Consider the following 15,619-nt stretch of genomic DNA (forward strand, 5'->3'; position numbering starts at 1 on the left):
AGGAGTTTCCATAGTTAGCGAGCTTCAGCAAATAAATCCACCTCTTTTTATGGCTCATTTTGGAGCAGAGCCAAGTGGAACTATATTGTTTATGTGTGTAGATTCTCATGTCTGACACAAAGATGCCTATTGTTTACACAGAAACTGTAAGACGAATGTTTTGTTAACATTTGGTTAGCAATATAAACTGACAAACACAAATGCAGACTGGAACTTGAAACAAAAATAGCCCCTCTCAGAGCAGAAAAACACAGCTGCCCAAAAACTGTTTTTCAAGGAAAACACTGCACCTATTGGTTCTATGTTTTCTTTTTAAACTCAGCTTCTGTCATTTCCATGCCTATAAATCTTCTACTGAATGTAACTATCCCAGCAATGTAAGCTCTACACCTGTGTACCCTCTAAAGTGCTTATTTTTCTAAAGAAGATTGACTCAATTCTGATATTTTATAATTACATTTGAAATTTGTTTTTAGTTGGGTGTGTCGCTGTTACATTTTCAAATTCCTCAGCTGGCTGGGATGAATTCCCTCTCCATTGTCAACATGTGTCTTTTCCATTAGTTCCAGTAGCACTGACTGCTGCCTTCTCCTTACTTTTGAGAAGTATTTAGTGGCTTGAAATGGTATGACCAAAAAAAACCCTGTGTTTGCAATATGTTATTAAAAAACCCCAAACAAAATCCCCACCACCTACATAAAGAGTAATCACAAAGCCTGTGGGGTCCTGCTTTCCATGGTGGAGTGTATTGACTCAGTGGATGCGGAATGCAAATTTTCAGTGGTGATAAAGTATAAAATCTCATTTGCACCATTTCCAACTTCATTCCCCAATGACCAGCATCTACCAACAGTGAAGTGACTGATACCTGTTTAAATAAATGGGGTGAATTGTTCTCAGAAATGTTTGGTATCGTAGAAAAAAGAGATGACAGTAGTTTGAGGACTCTGTGGCAGCCAAATGTTTAATGTCTCACCAGTGATGGCAGTAGGTATTCATCACATTGTAGAGGTCCAGAGGAACAAAGTCAGTCAGAATTTCAGTACTTGCACATCTCCTAATGCACACCATCTCTTATTTTAGAATTATTATTAATGATATTGGCACTGCTTTTTTTGTGCTGTTTTTTCACCCTATTTCTTAGCTTGAGTACTTCTGCCTGTCATTCATAGGTTCTTGCTTTCATGATCAGTAACACAAAATTACATTTGAATGTCATAGTTACCACCTTACATTCATGGTTTCTACATTGCCTGATCCCCTCTAAAGGAGTGTTCAAACCTATTTCTATTTGATGGGTCATTGTAAACATCTTAAGGTATCTTTTTCTTTCCTTTCTTTCAGCTTTTTCCATTGGCACAGAGAAGAATATATGCTGATTCTGCTACAACTCACAATTATTGTGTTTTTTGGTTTGTTTTTTGTTTTTTTTTTTTTTATGTTTTAGGAAGCAGAAAGTGAACTGTTTATTTTACATAACAGTGAGATCCTGTCCTTCAGCTGGGCTGTGTAGGAAGGACAGTAACAACGCTGATGTGGAAAACAATTTCTAGTATTTCTGCTTACATTTTTAATATATTTACGTAGAAAAAGCTTTATTCCATAAAGCTTTGTGTTTTTTTACAGGGACCTCTGTGTGCCTGTGTCCCTGCACTTGTGTGGCTGTTCACTGAAATCACAGGCTCTGTGTACAGAGATCCTTAACAGGATTTGGAATTGAAGGTTTGTGGCACGGTGTGATTGGAATCAGTTTGAGTGGGAAGAATGTCAGTTTTAGGAAGGTATTCTGATGGGGTGATGGGTTGGTTGTATCATCTCTCAAGAACAGGTTATATATTTTCATTTGCAACCTTCAGATGAAAGAATATGTACACATTTTAAAACAGATGTTTGCTTAGTGGTTGTATTCTGGGAAATTCTAACAGCACCATGTCAGAATTCCACTGTAACTTGGTAAATAAAAAGAAGACACAAGAATTCCCTAGGTTCTGACTTCCAGAATCAGTAATGTGTCCGTGTGTTCCTTTCTGCTCTCTCCCAGGAAAGATGATCCCCAGGCAGCATTCCTGAGCCACGAGGATGGGGCCAGATGTACCCCTGCTCAACGACTACAAACAGGAGTTCTTCTTGAAGCGCTTCCCTCAGACTGTGCTGGGAGGTCCCCGCTTCAAATTAGGCTACTGTGCCCCTCCTTACATCTATGTGAACCAGCTCATCCTTTTCCTGACACCATGGCTTTGGGGAGGAGTGGGAACACTCCTGTACCAGCTGGGAGTGTTGAGGGACTTCTGCACTGCAGCTCTGTCAGGAGGACTCATGTTTGTTACTGCACTTGCTCTTCAGCTGACAAATCTCTATGCAAAGCAGAAAACAGTGACAGTAGAGAGAATGCAAATTCAGAATACCCTGACAGATGAAGACGAGTTTGAATTTTCCAGTTGTGTAGGTTCAGAGACAGTAAAATTTATTATTCCTGGCAAGAAGTACATAATCAACACTGCATTCCATTCCCTTCTGGCAGGGGTATTGTGTGGGCTGGGAACTTGGTATTTGCTGCCAAACAGAATAACCTTGCTATATAGCAACCTTGGAGGAACTGTAGTGATCTTTGTGTTTGGATGGGTGACCATATGTATAGGAGAGTATTCATTAATCATAAACACAGCCACTGAAACAGCCACTTTCCAAGCACTGGATACTTATGAAATCACTGCTCTGATGAGACCTTTCTACATTTTTGTCTTTATTGCTGTGGACCTTGCACACAGGTAAACTTAAAGTGATGGTTATTCTGTAAATTTTTGATGGGAAAGGTTAAATTATTCTTCTGAGGAAAATTTATTTTGAGATTCTAATCAACTGTAGTAACTTCAAAGAAGGAAGATTGATGCATATATAATAAAAATTGAGGTTCTATGCTGTGTATAAAAGGTTCTTAAATTTTTATAGCTTTCCATGTAAACTAGGAAGAGCAGTTTCTAAGTAAGAGATAAGTAAAACTATCTTCTACAATGTCATTTTACATATTTTTGTATTAGAGCATTTGCATCTATATCATTTTAAAGGATGTGTTTTGAAAACACATGTTCCTGACCTGGAATCATAAATCTAAACACTACAAGATTCAGGATTACTGGATTTATGTCCAGATTTCATCCTGGAATACTTTCTAATTTAATCTCTGTAAAGTGATAGCAGAGGCTTTTATACAACAGGCAAAAAACAAACAAAAAACACACACACAAAAAAAAACCCTCTAAATTTGGTTTTAAGGAATGGGTAAGCCAATGGGAATATTGCTGTGGCTTTGTTATACAGGTTTGGAACTTGGATTTTTAAATGCTTTTGCAAAAGAGCTGTGTCAGTCTACAAATTAGGACAGTCACATTTATGTTTTTCAGATGAGTGCCTTAGCTGAAATATTTGTAATATCAGGCTCCTAAAACAAGATGCTTTTCAATTTACTTTCTGCATTCATTCTCCCTATCAGGTGGTATTTATAACACTTTGTCATATGTACATATTTTATAGTTGGGGTACTTCAGATACATTAAAAAAACCAATGTTTGAATTTGCTAGTTTTGCACTGTGAGGTCTCTTTGTTAAGATATACCTTAATTGTCACTTCAGGTGAGGTATGAGAATTATACATGTGGTCTTGGTCTCCAAATTCTTCTATTCAGTTTTATGGGGAGAAGATTAGGACATTGTTGATATTCCTGATAAAGTTCCTCTGAGGCTTGCTTACTTATTAAAATGTAGAGAGAAAGCAAATACCTTGACAATCTACTCTCTTTAATTGCTGAAGTATATATGGGTTAGAATTTATGCAGATTTCTAATACTGATCTTGGTGTTTCTGCAGGAAGATTTTGACACTTTTATGTAGAAATAAACTCTTTAGGAATATACAATATTATCTGTAGGTGTATAGGCAACATGCCAGTTCTTCCAGTGTAAAAGCTTAGCTCTTGGGCCTTGAAATTGCATAAAATTTTGCTTTTGTGTTTCTGAAAAAAATACTTTACAATTTTTTGTTAAACAGTTGAGGCCTTGGAGCCTGTGGACCTTTGGTTTTTTGCACAAGTATTCTTTTAGTGTATTATCATAACAGTAAAAAAATAATCGGGGTAATTGCATCACTGTATTCATCTGAAGGCTTCAGGTCTCTTAAATGAAAATTTAGTCTGTGTTCTGGTGTTCTAATGAATGTGTTACTGTCCCAAGCATAAATATATGTCCTTATTTTTCCTTTTAAAAATACTCATTAGGTTTTATAGGTTAAATGTGTAATGTTTTTACTTTGGGATTTGCTGTAGTAATTAAATAGGAAATCTTCCCACATGGAAGTTATTTTTCCCTTCACAGAAGTCAAATCCATTTCTTCTTTTATCCAGGTTTGCTGTCAACACACCCATTCTAGAGCAGACAAACCAGATTTTGCACATCCTGTTTCTTTTCCTGCCGTTCTTGTGGGCAATGGGAATTCTGCCTCCACTTGATGCACTTTTTCTCTGGGGAATGGAACAACTGTTGGAGTTTGGACTAGGAGGTTCACCCATGTCAAGTAACACAAAGTAAATGTTTTTACAATTGTAAAATATATCAGTATTGCTTATAACCTTTTTCTTTTCAAGCAAATCTTCTTTATTTTCTCCTTCACAGGTTGTTAGTAATGTTTCTCATTTCTGCTGGAACAGCAATAGCATCGTATTTCATTCCCAGCCCCCTCGGTGTGATCCTCTTCATGACTGGATTTGGGTTCATACTGAGTCTTAACCTAAGTGAGATTGGGTTTGCCTTCAAACACACCATGATCAGCCATTTAGGCCCCAGCAAATCTAAAAATACACACAGAGGTCTTAGAGTACAAATTGGGTGGAGGGAATTTATTTTCTATGTGACTGTGTTGACATTTGCTCTCACAGAAGTGAGCTTGCTGCATCGATTTGCAGGCTCCTCATCATTTTCCCCAGGCAGTTCCCAGGCCATAGCAAGTTACATTCTGATCCTGTTACTTGTAATTCTGTGGATTCTTAGAGAGATTCAGAGAGTGTACTTGTTTGGAGTCCTCCGAAACCCCTTTTTCCCAAAGGATGTCAGGACTGTGGATGTGTTCATGGAGAAGCAAAGAAGGCTAATGAAAGTTGGTGTTGTCAGGAGGATTTTACTAACACTAGGTAGGAATATACTGCTGTCTGTTGTTTGTTAGATGATGCTTTGTAGGGAGATTGAAACTCTAGAATTGCTATATGTGCAAGTTTCTGTGAATGAAACAAGGGAAACCAAGTGGCTGGAAATGCTTGTTAGTGTCTTGTTAAATTGTGCATTGAGGTCAGAGTTACTGGTCCAGCGTATTTGAAAGTGACTGAATTTGAAAGTGATTTTGTCTATTTTTTATAGGGGTGAACCTAAAAAATTGAGCCTTTTGAAAGCCCAGCTGAGAAAGCAGGGCCTTTTAAACGATTTTAGTTACAACCGCAGTGCCCACTTTTGAAAATATGTACTTGGAAACAAAATTAATTGCAAGTTTTCAAGCTGACTAAATATTTGGTTCTTAAAACTTGCTAGTAAAGGGAAGAGCCTCCTTTTTGGTAGGTTAGAGACAAATGCATCTACTTTGAGGGTATAAAAAATTGATTTAAATTGTTTCATTTCATAAAGAAGCATTAATTTGTGAAAGTAGATTGATGACTGCTATTCCATGTTTATTTTTATTTATTTCAGTTTTCTCTTGGAGAAACAAATAAAGGACAAAAGAACTAACACCAAGAACTAAGCATTGATGTAAATGTTTGTTATCCTGGGCCATTAGTGCAAATAAATTTTTTGATATCGTGGGAGTGTAATACAAAGAGGAGTTTGTGATGGTGTAGGGAAGGTTTCTCTTTTATGCTGGGATTACCATGCTGCAATAAGACTGCTTACCTCTGTTGACTTTTGTTGTTTCTGGAAGGAGGTCAGTGAATCTTTTATTTCCATTGCAGTGTCTCCTTTTGCTATGATTGCGTTCCTGTCAGTTGACCGTTCACTACAAAACCCACATTCTGTGTCTATTTCCATTGGATTCACAAGGATATTCAGGATGGTAATTTGAATTTTAAATACCTTAGCCTTAGAAATGCTCTTAGAAATTATTTGAGAATCAAGATGATCTGGAAGAAATATTCCAGGTCATGAAAGCAGAGATAAATGGATATATTTTTTAATGTATTTCTAACATATCTCTATTTTAGGTCTGGCAAAATACAGAAAATGCCTTACTAGACATGGTGGTTGTATCAGCAGCACAAATGTTGGTGTTTAATCCAGACCTCTGGTGGAACAGGAGCCTTGATACAGGAATCAAACTCTTGCTGGTAATGCTCATAAAGTAAAATTAAGCAGATAGTTGATACCTGAAGTCTTTGTTTCCTTACTCTCTTCTTTTGGAGAATTACAGAGCCGGGAACCTGGCAGATGGAACCTAAAAACTGTACTAAGATGAATTCTAACACCAATGATAGATAGTCATTGTCTTTAAATTGCTGTAGCTGTGCTGAGTATGCGACAGGCTACAAACCCCATGCTTCCCTCCTGTCTGCTGCAGGTCGGTCTCCTGCGGGATCGGCTGTTCCAGTTCCTCTCCAAGCTGCACTTTGCCATCGCCATCCTCCTGACGTCTTGGACGGAGAAGAAGCAGCGCCGCAGATCCAGCGCCGCCCTGATCGCTCTCAACGTCGCCTTCTTCCCCGTGCTGCTGGCCCTGGTGGCCGTGTCGGCGCTGCTCTCCTCGCCCCTGCTGCCGCTCTTCACCCTGCCCGTGTTCCTGGTGGGATTCCCGCGGCCGCTGCGGTGCTGGCCGGGCCCTGTGGGCGGCAGCGCCTGCGTGTGCTCCGACACCGTGTACTACCGGCAGCTGGTGCCCAGCCTGGCCACGGCGCTGCAGGCCGCCCTGGCGGCCGGAGGGCTGGGTACGTACAGGGGGCTCCCTGCCTCTCTCACAGGAGCAGTGTGGCCAGCAGGAGCAGGGAGGTCATTCTCCCCCTGTACTGGGCACTGGTGATGCCACACTTTGAGTGCTGTGTCCAGCTCTGGCCCCTCAGTTTAGGGAGGACATTTGAGCACATCCAGAGGAGGCAACGAGGCTGGTGAGGGGCTTGGAACACAAACCCTGTGAGGAACGGCTGAGGGAGCTGGGGTTCTTCAGCCTGGAAAAAAGGAGACTCAGAGGTGACCTTATGACTCTACAACTCCCGGAAAGGTGGCTGTGGTCAGGTCTCTTTTTCCAGGCAGCAACTGATAGAAGGAGAGGACACAGACTTAAGCTGTGCCAAGGGAAATAGAGATTGGATATTAGGAGAAAGTTTTTCATGGAAAGAGTGATAAAGTACTGGAATGACCTACCTGGGGAGATGGTGGAGTCACCATCCCTGGATGTGTTTAAACAAAGCCTGGATGTGGCACTCAGTGCCATGGTTTAGTTGAGGTATTAGGGCATGGGCTGGACTCAATGATCTTGAAAGTCTCTTCCAACCTAGTCCTTGTGTGAATTCTCTGAAATATTGCAGCTAAATACAGCTTCAGGAAACATAGTTTTGCTGGAGAACAGGAGAATCTGGGGTTGAAACCCACGTTTCACACTATGGGTTAGATCTGATATTCAGAGAATGCTCAGAAAAAGGTGGTTACTTTTATCCTTCTTGTACTACCAATGGTAGGACAAAGGGAAACAGCCACAAGTTGCACCAAGGAGATTCAGGATATTGGGAAATATTGGATATTGGGAAATATTTCTTCACGGAATGGAGGGTTAAGCATTGGAACGAGCTCCCCAGGGAAGTGGTGGAGTGGTCCCTGGGAACATTCAAGGAACAAGTAGATGTAGCAGTTTCATGGACATGGTGGTATTCAGTCAAAGGCTGGGCTTGATGATCTAGGAGATCTTTGCCAGCTAATGATTCTACAATGTCTCCTTGTTACAATCCTGTAAAGACATAACTCTGATTTGTTACCATTAAGGAGATACTAAATAGTGATGAAACAATATCAATTCTAATCTTTGTATACTGAACAAAAAGAGTGGAATGCATTGATCCCACCTAATTGGAGGCTGTAAATTGGGTTCTTCAGCCAGACAGCATAGAGAAGGATCTGTGTCAGACTGCTCTCTGTAGGGCTGCCTGTCTCTGCATCAATCCCATTACTCAGCTTCCAGAAGGTGACTTTCCTAATTTGGCTGTGTTAGTTGGTTATGGTGCATATTGGCTGGATGTTTGTGGAACACGTGATGCAGCCTAAGTAGCTGTTTACTAACAGCTGAGAACAAACTCATTGATAAGATTTAATGCCATATCTTGTGCAGCCAGTTGGGGTGGGATTGTAGCAGCACTTGTGGGTTTACAGCCTGTGAAAGGCATCATGAGTTCTGGGTTTTCACAGAATTACAGAGACAGAGGTGAAGAAATGCCCAGTCTTTTTCCCAGCTGGAGACAGAGTAACTGCTCTAAAATTGCAAGGTCATTTTCTTGAGAAACAGCCTTTGTGTAACCTAAATAATCAAAAGATTGTAGCCCTTAGACAAGAGGCAAATATTTACATAAGCCTCTTAGAAAATAGCTTATGGCTGGAAAAAGTGACTTAATATTTGAAGGCAGTGGAAGTTAGCCTTAATCTTGCTTTTCTGAAGAATATATCCAGGTGCTTTACTAGGAAACATGTGCTGCACTTTCATCAGTGGTTAGATTTTAAATAAAAGTAGGAAGTCTTTTTTCCGTAAAGAAGGATACTTCAGTTTGTCTACCGCATTAGTCCTTCTATGATTTTTATGTACAATAGATATATTTGTTATATCATTATAATATCTATTGATCTGTCATATATATATGTTATCTGTCTCTCATATCTATCTATATTATATATATACATATTTTAATAGGTTTTTTTACCCATTCCCTTCAGGACTGTGATGGCATATATGCCTCAGAATAAATAATTTAAAAGACTAGTCTTGAGGGGTAAAAAGTCTCTTCTTTAATGGGAAAATCTGTGAATGAATGTCTTGAAGCAAGAAAAACTGTGGTGTTCTCAGATGAGTTCGAAAGGAAGCAGTACCACTTTGTGTGTCACTAATTTAAACCCATAGTTTTTTCTGTGTAAAAGAGTTTTAGTAGCTTTAACAGCTAGCAAGAAAGGAATTAAAATCTTTGCAAAATGTTAGCAAGAAAATGCACTTCATTAGCTCAGTGGGATAGAAAAGGTTACTTAAAATTTAACTACAGCTTAATGGTTGGTTTCACTGATTTCATCTTACAACATTTTAAAACTAAAATTCTCTGCAAGTGAGTGATCACCAGACATGAATGACAGCAAAAGCAGGTCATAAACTGGCAGTAAATGTCATGTTTAAGAATAGAACCATTGTGTTAGGAGGGTTGACATTAGGCTGTAGTTCAAAGACAGTATATCCACCAGTTCTTAGGAAATTTGGCATTGCTCTTTTTGTGACATAGGTAAAAAAGAGAAAAAGTTTGTGTGGGTTTTGGAGGTTTTTTTGAGTACTAATTTGCTGTTGTTCAGGACCTGATTTTCAAATTCCAGTTCAGTTATATTTTTATTTCTCTGATAACAAATAAACTTTCTACTCCACAGCAAATTGGGCCATTAGGAAAGTCCTGTGCTATATCATGATTCTTCAATATATTCTCAGTAAGAAAGATTTTAGGTCTTTAGAGAATATCAGTGGGAACTCTGTGGTTGAGAATGCAGCCAAAAACGTTCTTTAATCCTGAAAGTCATCTCTGCAAAGGGAATTGAGGGTGGAGTTGTTCACACCTAGTCTGGTCTGAATAATGTAGTCCTGCAGTTGTGAGAGGTTTCCCAGCTCTCCACAGTTTTTTCAAAGCTGCAGTTTCAGCCAGTTTCTTCAGGATTCTAAGGTGCTAGTTAGCCAGTGTTAACTGATTGTGATCTCGATGCAGAAATAGTTGATGTTTGCTGTTGAATCCTTTCATTGGCATGTAGAAAAGGTAAAATGTAGTTTTTGTTTGGGTTTTTTTTTCTTGCCTAGGTCTCTCTCTGCCTGGGTCTCATTACTTGTGCCGCTTTCAGGACAGGCTGATGTGGATATTGGTGCTGGAAAAAGGCTTCACATACTGTGGTGTTAGCATCAAGGTAATTGCATACTGAGCACTGATATGTTGATGTCTGGAAATAGTGTAAACATTTTGCTGTGTAGCATTTCAGTAGTGTAACTGATTTACATTTAATTTTCTTAGGTGAATGTAACATTAATTAGTCTTGCAATTTACATGAGTAGCAGATGTGAATTTTTTTTATCATTTAGCTTGTGACACGAGATATTTAATAACCTGGCTAATAAGATCTGCATAAGGCAAAGATTTATTTAAGCCATTGATCTGTGCTTAATATTGGAATGAGTGCTTTGTTGTTGCTGTTGTCTCTAGGTTTGTAAATTCCGTTGTAGAAATACTGACAATCATCTTGTTCAGAATAATTCTGTTGCAAGCAAACAGCTTGCTAGTGTTTAAAGTCACATCCTGGTGAAGACTAACAGAAAGCTGTTTTCATGTGTGCTTTAGGGGCTAGAACTGCAGGAAACATCCTGCCATGCTGCTGAAGCTCACAGAGTAGATGAAATTTTTGAAATGGCCTTTGAACATCAAGAGCACACAAGGATTCTGTCTCCCAATCCCCATTTTGGACACATCCTGACTCCCTGTACTGTTGTTCCTGTGAGGCTGTATTCTGATGCCAGGAATGTGTTATCTGGAATAATTGATTGCCATGAGAATTTAAAGCACCTGAAAGATGATTTTGTTAAAGTGCTTGTATGGATGCTTGTCCAGTATTGTTATAAAAAATCAAAGATGTGGGAAAGCCCAGGCAGTGCCAACAAGAGCAAACAAGGATCATTTTCAGAAGATCAGCACAGTGGTGAGGTGAAAGGATCCAGAGCTCTGAGGGAAGAAGACAGCTTTAGTGTTGATACAGTGGAGGACTGGACTGATGATAGTGACATTTTTGATTTTGAACCCAGTAGCAGAACAAGAGACAGAAAAGAACTTGGGCAGTTGGAATTGACACCAAAAGTGCACCTGTCTATTCCAGGGTCTGTAGAAACACAGAGCCAAGATTTCCTACAAGAAATGTCACCAGAAGATAAGTTAAACAGGGCTGTGGTGCTTGGGCTGCCTGCTGTGGACAAAGGGAAACAGCCAGAAGCTTTACCTCGTGTAGAATTTAGTTGCTCTTACTCAGAGCTGCTGAGCATCCCTGAAGAATGGAGAACAGCACCAGTGCCTTCTTCCAAAGTCAATGAAATGAGGCAGAGGTTTCCAGAGGAATGGTACCACTTTGTTTTGAGCCAACTGGACTTCTTTCATCTGAAAGAGAAACCTTCCAGTTTGCTCACAGACCTTATGAAAGATAAAGCTCTGAAGGACGTGTACATCCACGGGGTGCTGTCATGTTGCTTTGGTCTGTTTGGCCTGGATAACGCTGTGCCTGCCCCTCGCCACGTCTTCAGGGCCTACACTGGTGGCATTCCCTGGTCTGCTGGCTTGGACTGGCTAACAGGCAAACCAGAGCTCTTCCAGCTGGCATTGAAAGCATTCAGGTAAAAGAAAACCATTTCCAGAGATTAGAAAAATTGTACAGAGAAGTGTCATTTCAGTACTGTTTTGTTAAACCCATATAGTTTAAATTTATTTGTAGGTTTTTCCTACATAAATATTGCCCATGAGTCCAGGCAGTGAAGCATGTGGTATGGAGTTTTCTTCTTTCTCCTCCACAGCAGCTGCCTCCAATCTGCTGTGTTAAGTGGGGAAAAATAACCTGTTTTAATTGTTCCCAGATCTCAACAGTTGTGCTGGATTTAGATATTTGGTACTATCTATTGCTAGGCAGTGGGGAAATATTAGAGGTGACTGAGAGATGTTTAAGCTGATGTGTTTTATATGTGGGTGAGCTAAAAGCTCACCCAGACTGACTGGCAGTGACTCACGGAGTTGGTGGAGCCTCTCCACCCTCTGTGGCTTGAAGAGCCTTTCTCCCTCCTGTCTTTGCCACACAACTGACTGTGTCATCTTCTGCACCTTTCAGATACACCTTTAAATTAATGCTGGACAAAGCCAGCCTGGGCCCAGTAGAGAACTTCAAAGAGCTGGTGAATTACCTGGAGGAATATGAAAGTGATTGGTACATTGGGCTGGTGTCAGACCTGGAGTGGCAGCAAGCAGTTCTGCAGGAAAAGCCATACTTGTTCTCTCTGGGGCATGACCCAAGCATGGTAAGAATAAATTACTAGGTCAAAGTTTGGTTTTCTTTTGCACTGTTCTTTTTTCCCCCCTTGTAATTGTGTTCTGAAACGTGAAGGCTCTGCAAGGTTCGTTTATACTAGAGAGGAACTGGCACCACTGTTATTGAAAACCCCACTGCACTGTTCTTCAGATGCAGCAATATTTCCTGATTATATTCCAGTGGAGGAATTGAACTGAGGAGACTGGTTTGTACTTTGCTGAGTTTAAAGTGTTCATAGAGTGTGGTCCCAAAGCTTGACTCAGTGCTTTGTAACCAAAATGCTCTTGACTATTCTCAGACAATGACCTGGACACCTTGATCCGTTTGTTCTTGTAGGGGATTTACACGGGGCGAGTCCTCACTTTGCAGGAGCTGTTAGTCCAGGTGGGAAAGCTCAATGCTGAAGCTGTGAGAGGCCAGTGGGCCAACCTGTCCTGGGAGCTGCTCTATGCCACCAACGATGACGAGGAGCGCTACAGCATCCAGGCACACCCGGCCCTGCTGCGCAACCTGACTGTGCAGGCGGCCGACCCGCCCCTGGGCTACCCCGTGTACTCCTCGCAGCTCCTGCAGCTGCCTCTCTTCTAGGCTGCCCTAGTTATGAATATGGCTGTTCCTGGTTTGTCTGTGTCCTCAGATGTCCGTGCTCCCTTCATGCACTGCAGGTCAGGTGTTACTCTCAGGGTGGCAGTGCCAGGCATGTCCTCAGCTCAGAGATGGTGCTGGCCAGAACCTTCAGCAGGCTGGAATTTGGGGACTGGTTTCGTGCTGCTGGAACACGAAACACCATTGCCTGTGTGGCTGATGAGCCACATGCTGAAATTCTCTTCTCCAGTTTCGAGAAGAGCAACATAATTCTGATCATTACCATAATTCTGATCATTACCTATTTTTGGTGCATTCTCATTTAGTTTTACTTCCTTTTTTTTTCCTTTGGACAGGTGACTTGCACTGCCAGTCAGGTTACAGCTTCTTGTAGTTTTGTCAACCCCAGAGCTGGCAATCAACATGTACATAGGACTATTTATAATTTTTTTTGTTGTTGTTGTTATTCTGGCCATATTATATTGGACTGAGTTCAGTTCTAGCATTTGTTATAAGACTGTCATTTGTTATATGATCTTCCTTATGTGTAGTAAGTTATCAGCCATACTTTAACTAAAGTAAATTCTAAGGGACAATTTTTACCAAACAATCTGGTTTTGGTAAAAAGAATTTATATAAACCAGTGTGTGCTGTGACACATTGATAGCCTGGTTGACTTTACCGATGAGAGAAGTAAATATATACAATTAGGGGAAAGAGAAAATTTTAAGAACAAATTGTATGATTTCATCTCCTTCTTCCAGTATCCATATAAATTATATATATTATATATATATATGTTACTTGCAACCTCTGTCACCTCCCTAACCAGTCTTCCACAAATGCTGTGAGAGTTTGATGATGGAGGGGTAGTGAAAATCCAGCTGTCTGTGCCAGAAGTAATTTGGTTTTTTTAACATCACTACAGGCTGGAAACAGACTCAGGCAGCTGGTTTGTAACATTTCAGGTCACCTCAAAAACATGTCCAGGTCCAGTGTCCAGTGGCTCATTTATCCTGTTCACTACCACCAGGCTTAGCACATAACTGTTTTCTCAGCAGGGCAGTGGGTACACTGTAGGCAAGTGCTGAGCAGGGAGTAGGTAATTGTATTTCCTAGTCCTGCAGAATCAACTGAAATCAGACCTGCTCCATAACAGAAGCAGTACTGGTTTGGAACACCAGCATTGTCTGATTCGGAGCACATTCATTACTTTTACTCCTTACCCTTAAGACGTTTTGTCTCAGATGAAATTTGCCACAGAACCTTGTACTTGGCTGTTGGGTGTTCCTTTTGATAGTGGCCAGAAATGATTTTTTATAACTATGCAAGTGGTGTAGTTGATTAACAAAGCAAGTTGGTGCCATGCTGGACCCTGAGCTGCATCTGCAATACAGAGCCATGGAAGTGATGTGGAAGGGGCTTGTGGGGAGCACCTACTTCAGCTTCTTCTTAGAAGGAACTATCTTGGCAAATGTTTACTCTGATTTAAAACTTCCATTGCAAGGAGTGTCATGAACTCCTCAAGCAGTTCACTCCAGTTCTTTGCTGCTCTTGCAGCAGCTGGAAAGTTGGAGTTATTTCCTAAATCTAATTAACCCTCCCTTGCCTCATTGTAAATCTCTTACTGCTTGTCTTCCATATAGTTACAGAAAATTTAATTATATTTTTTTGCAGCAGTACTTACTCAAAGATGGCTGTAATTTCTGCCCTCATCCTTTGTCTTTTATAAACTGAATAAACCAGTTGAGAAAAAATTGAAGAGAGCTATGTTCCTTTTCTCTTCCTTTCTCTGTGTTCTCTCCATCTGGTCCCCAGCCCTGAGGAGAGCTGCTGCTAACTGGGCCCAGTGTTCCAGCAGAGATCCTGATTGGCACCAGATGGAGCAGCACAATTAGCAATGGGCAGAGTTCCTGCTGGAGCACAGGAATGTGGAGCAGGGCTGTGCTGCCCTGCCACATCCTGTCCCCTGCTGGCACAGGCAGCTTGTCCCACAGCCCCAGTCACTGCTCACCCAGCCCCTTGGCACAGCCCAGGGTGTTCACAGCCCTGAGACCCTGAGTCACAGTCCCTCACCTTAAACCTCTCCTCATTCTGGTTTTAGCAGGAGTTAAACTTATTGTTCTGTCCCACAAATCTGTGCTGCCAAGTGCCCCTGTTCAGCTTTCTTTGTGTGCTCTTGAACCATGGCCTGTTTGGTTTGGAACATTTCTTTGATTTATCTGGAAGTCAGGAATTGGAGCACCTTCAACCCTGGCCTTGTGTGTGTTCCCAGGCTGCTGTTTGGAATTACTGATGGCACCTTTGTACTGCTGTCAGCAATGGGCCTGAGCTTGGGAAAGGCCACCCCATTGTTAGCCCGTGTGACCCCTGAACAGGTGTGTGTAGAGCTTTATTTAATTCTTCCCGACACCTCCTTGCTTTAGATTGAGATGTTGATCACACACAGGGCAGCAGAGCTGGGAGAGGGTTCAGAGGTTAAGTCCCACTGCGTCAGATATGAAGGGATTTTGTCACGAACAGAGGTTTTGCTCAAGCAGACACTCTTGCCCTTTATACCACACCCTTCTTGTGGGTTTTGGGGAGGTTTTTTTTGTTTGTTTGTTTTTGTTTTTTAAAATCAACATGGATTAGGAATGAAAGTGAGGGAAACAGGATCCTGGGGTCTATAACTTTAGGCTGCTCACCAGGTATTTGCCCATGTCAGAGCAGCAGCCCAGCCTCTCATGTGTCTC

The 15,619-nt window shown here is 41.1% G+C and overlaps 1 protein-coding gene across 1 annotated transcript; it reads left to right on the forward strand.

The window, feature by feature from the left end:
- Positions 1 to 1,008: 1,008 nt before the first annotated feature.
- On the forward strand, positions 1,009 to 14,646 carry PCNX4 (pecanex 4). The gene is made up of 11 exons (XM_066321604.1): positions 1,009 to 1,722; positions 2,042 to 2,768; positions 4,397 to 4,576; positions 4,665 to 5,179; positions 5,987 to 6,087; positions 6,236 to 6,358; positions 6,589 to 6,952; positions 10,048 to 10,151; positions 10,580 to 11,616; positions 12,102 to 12,288; positions 12,636 to 14,646. Exons 2-11 carry the CDS (start codon positions 2,080 to 2,082, stop codon positions 12,885 to 12,887), a joined length of 3,552 nt encoding a protein of 1,183 aa, XP_066177701.1. The 5' UTR covers positions 1,009 to 1,722; positions 2,042 to 2,079; the 3' UTR covers positions 12,888 to 14,646.
- Positions 14,647 to 15,619: the final 973 nt, after the last annotated feature.

Source organism: Sylvia atricapilla, chromosome 6 (assembly GCF_009819655.1).
Source record: "Sylvia atricapilla isolate bSylAtr1 chromosome 6, bSylAtr1.pri, whole genome shotgun sequence".
Taxonomy (NCBI): Eukaryota; Metazoa; Chordata; class Aves; order Passeriformes; family Sylviidae; genus Sylvia; species Sylvia atricapilla.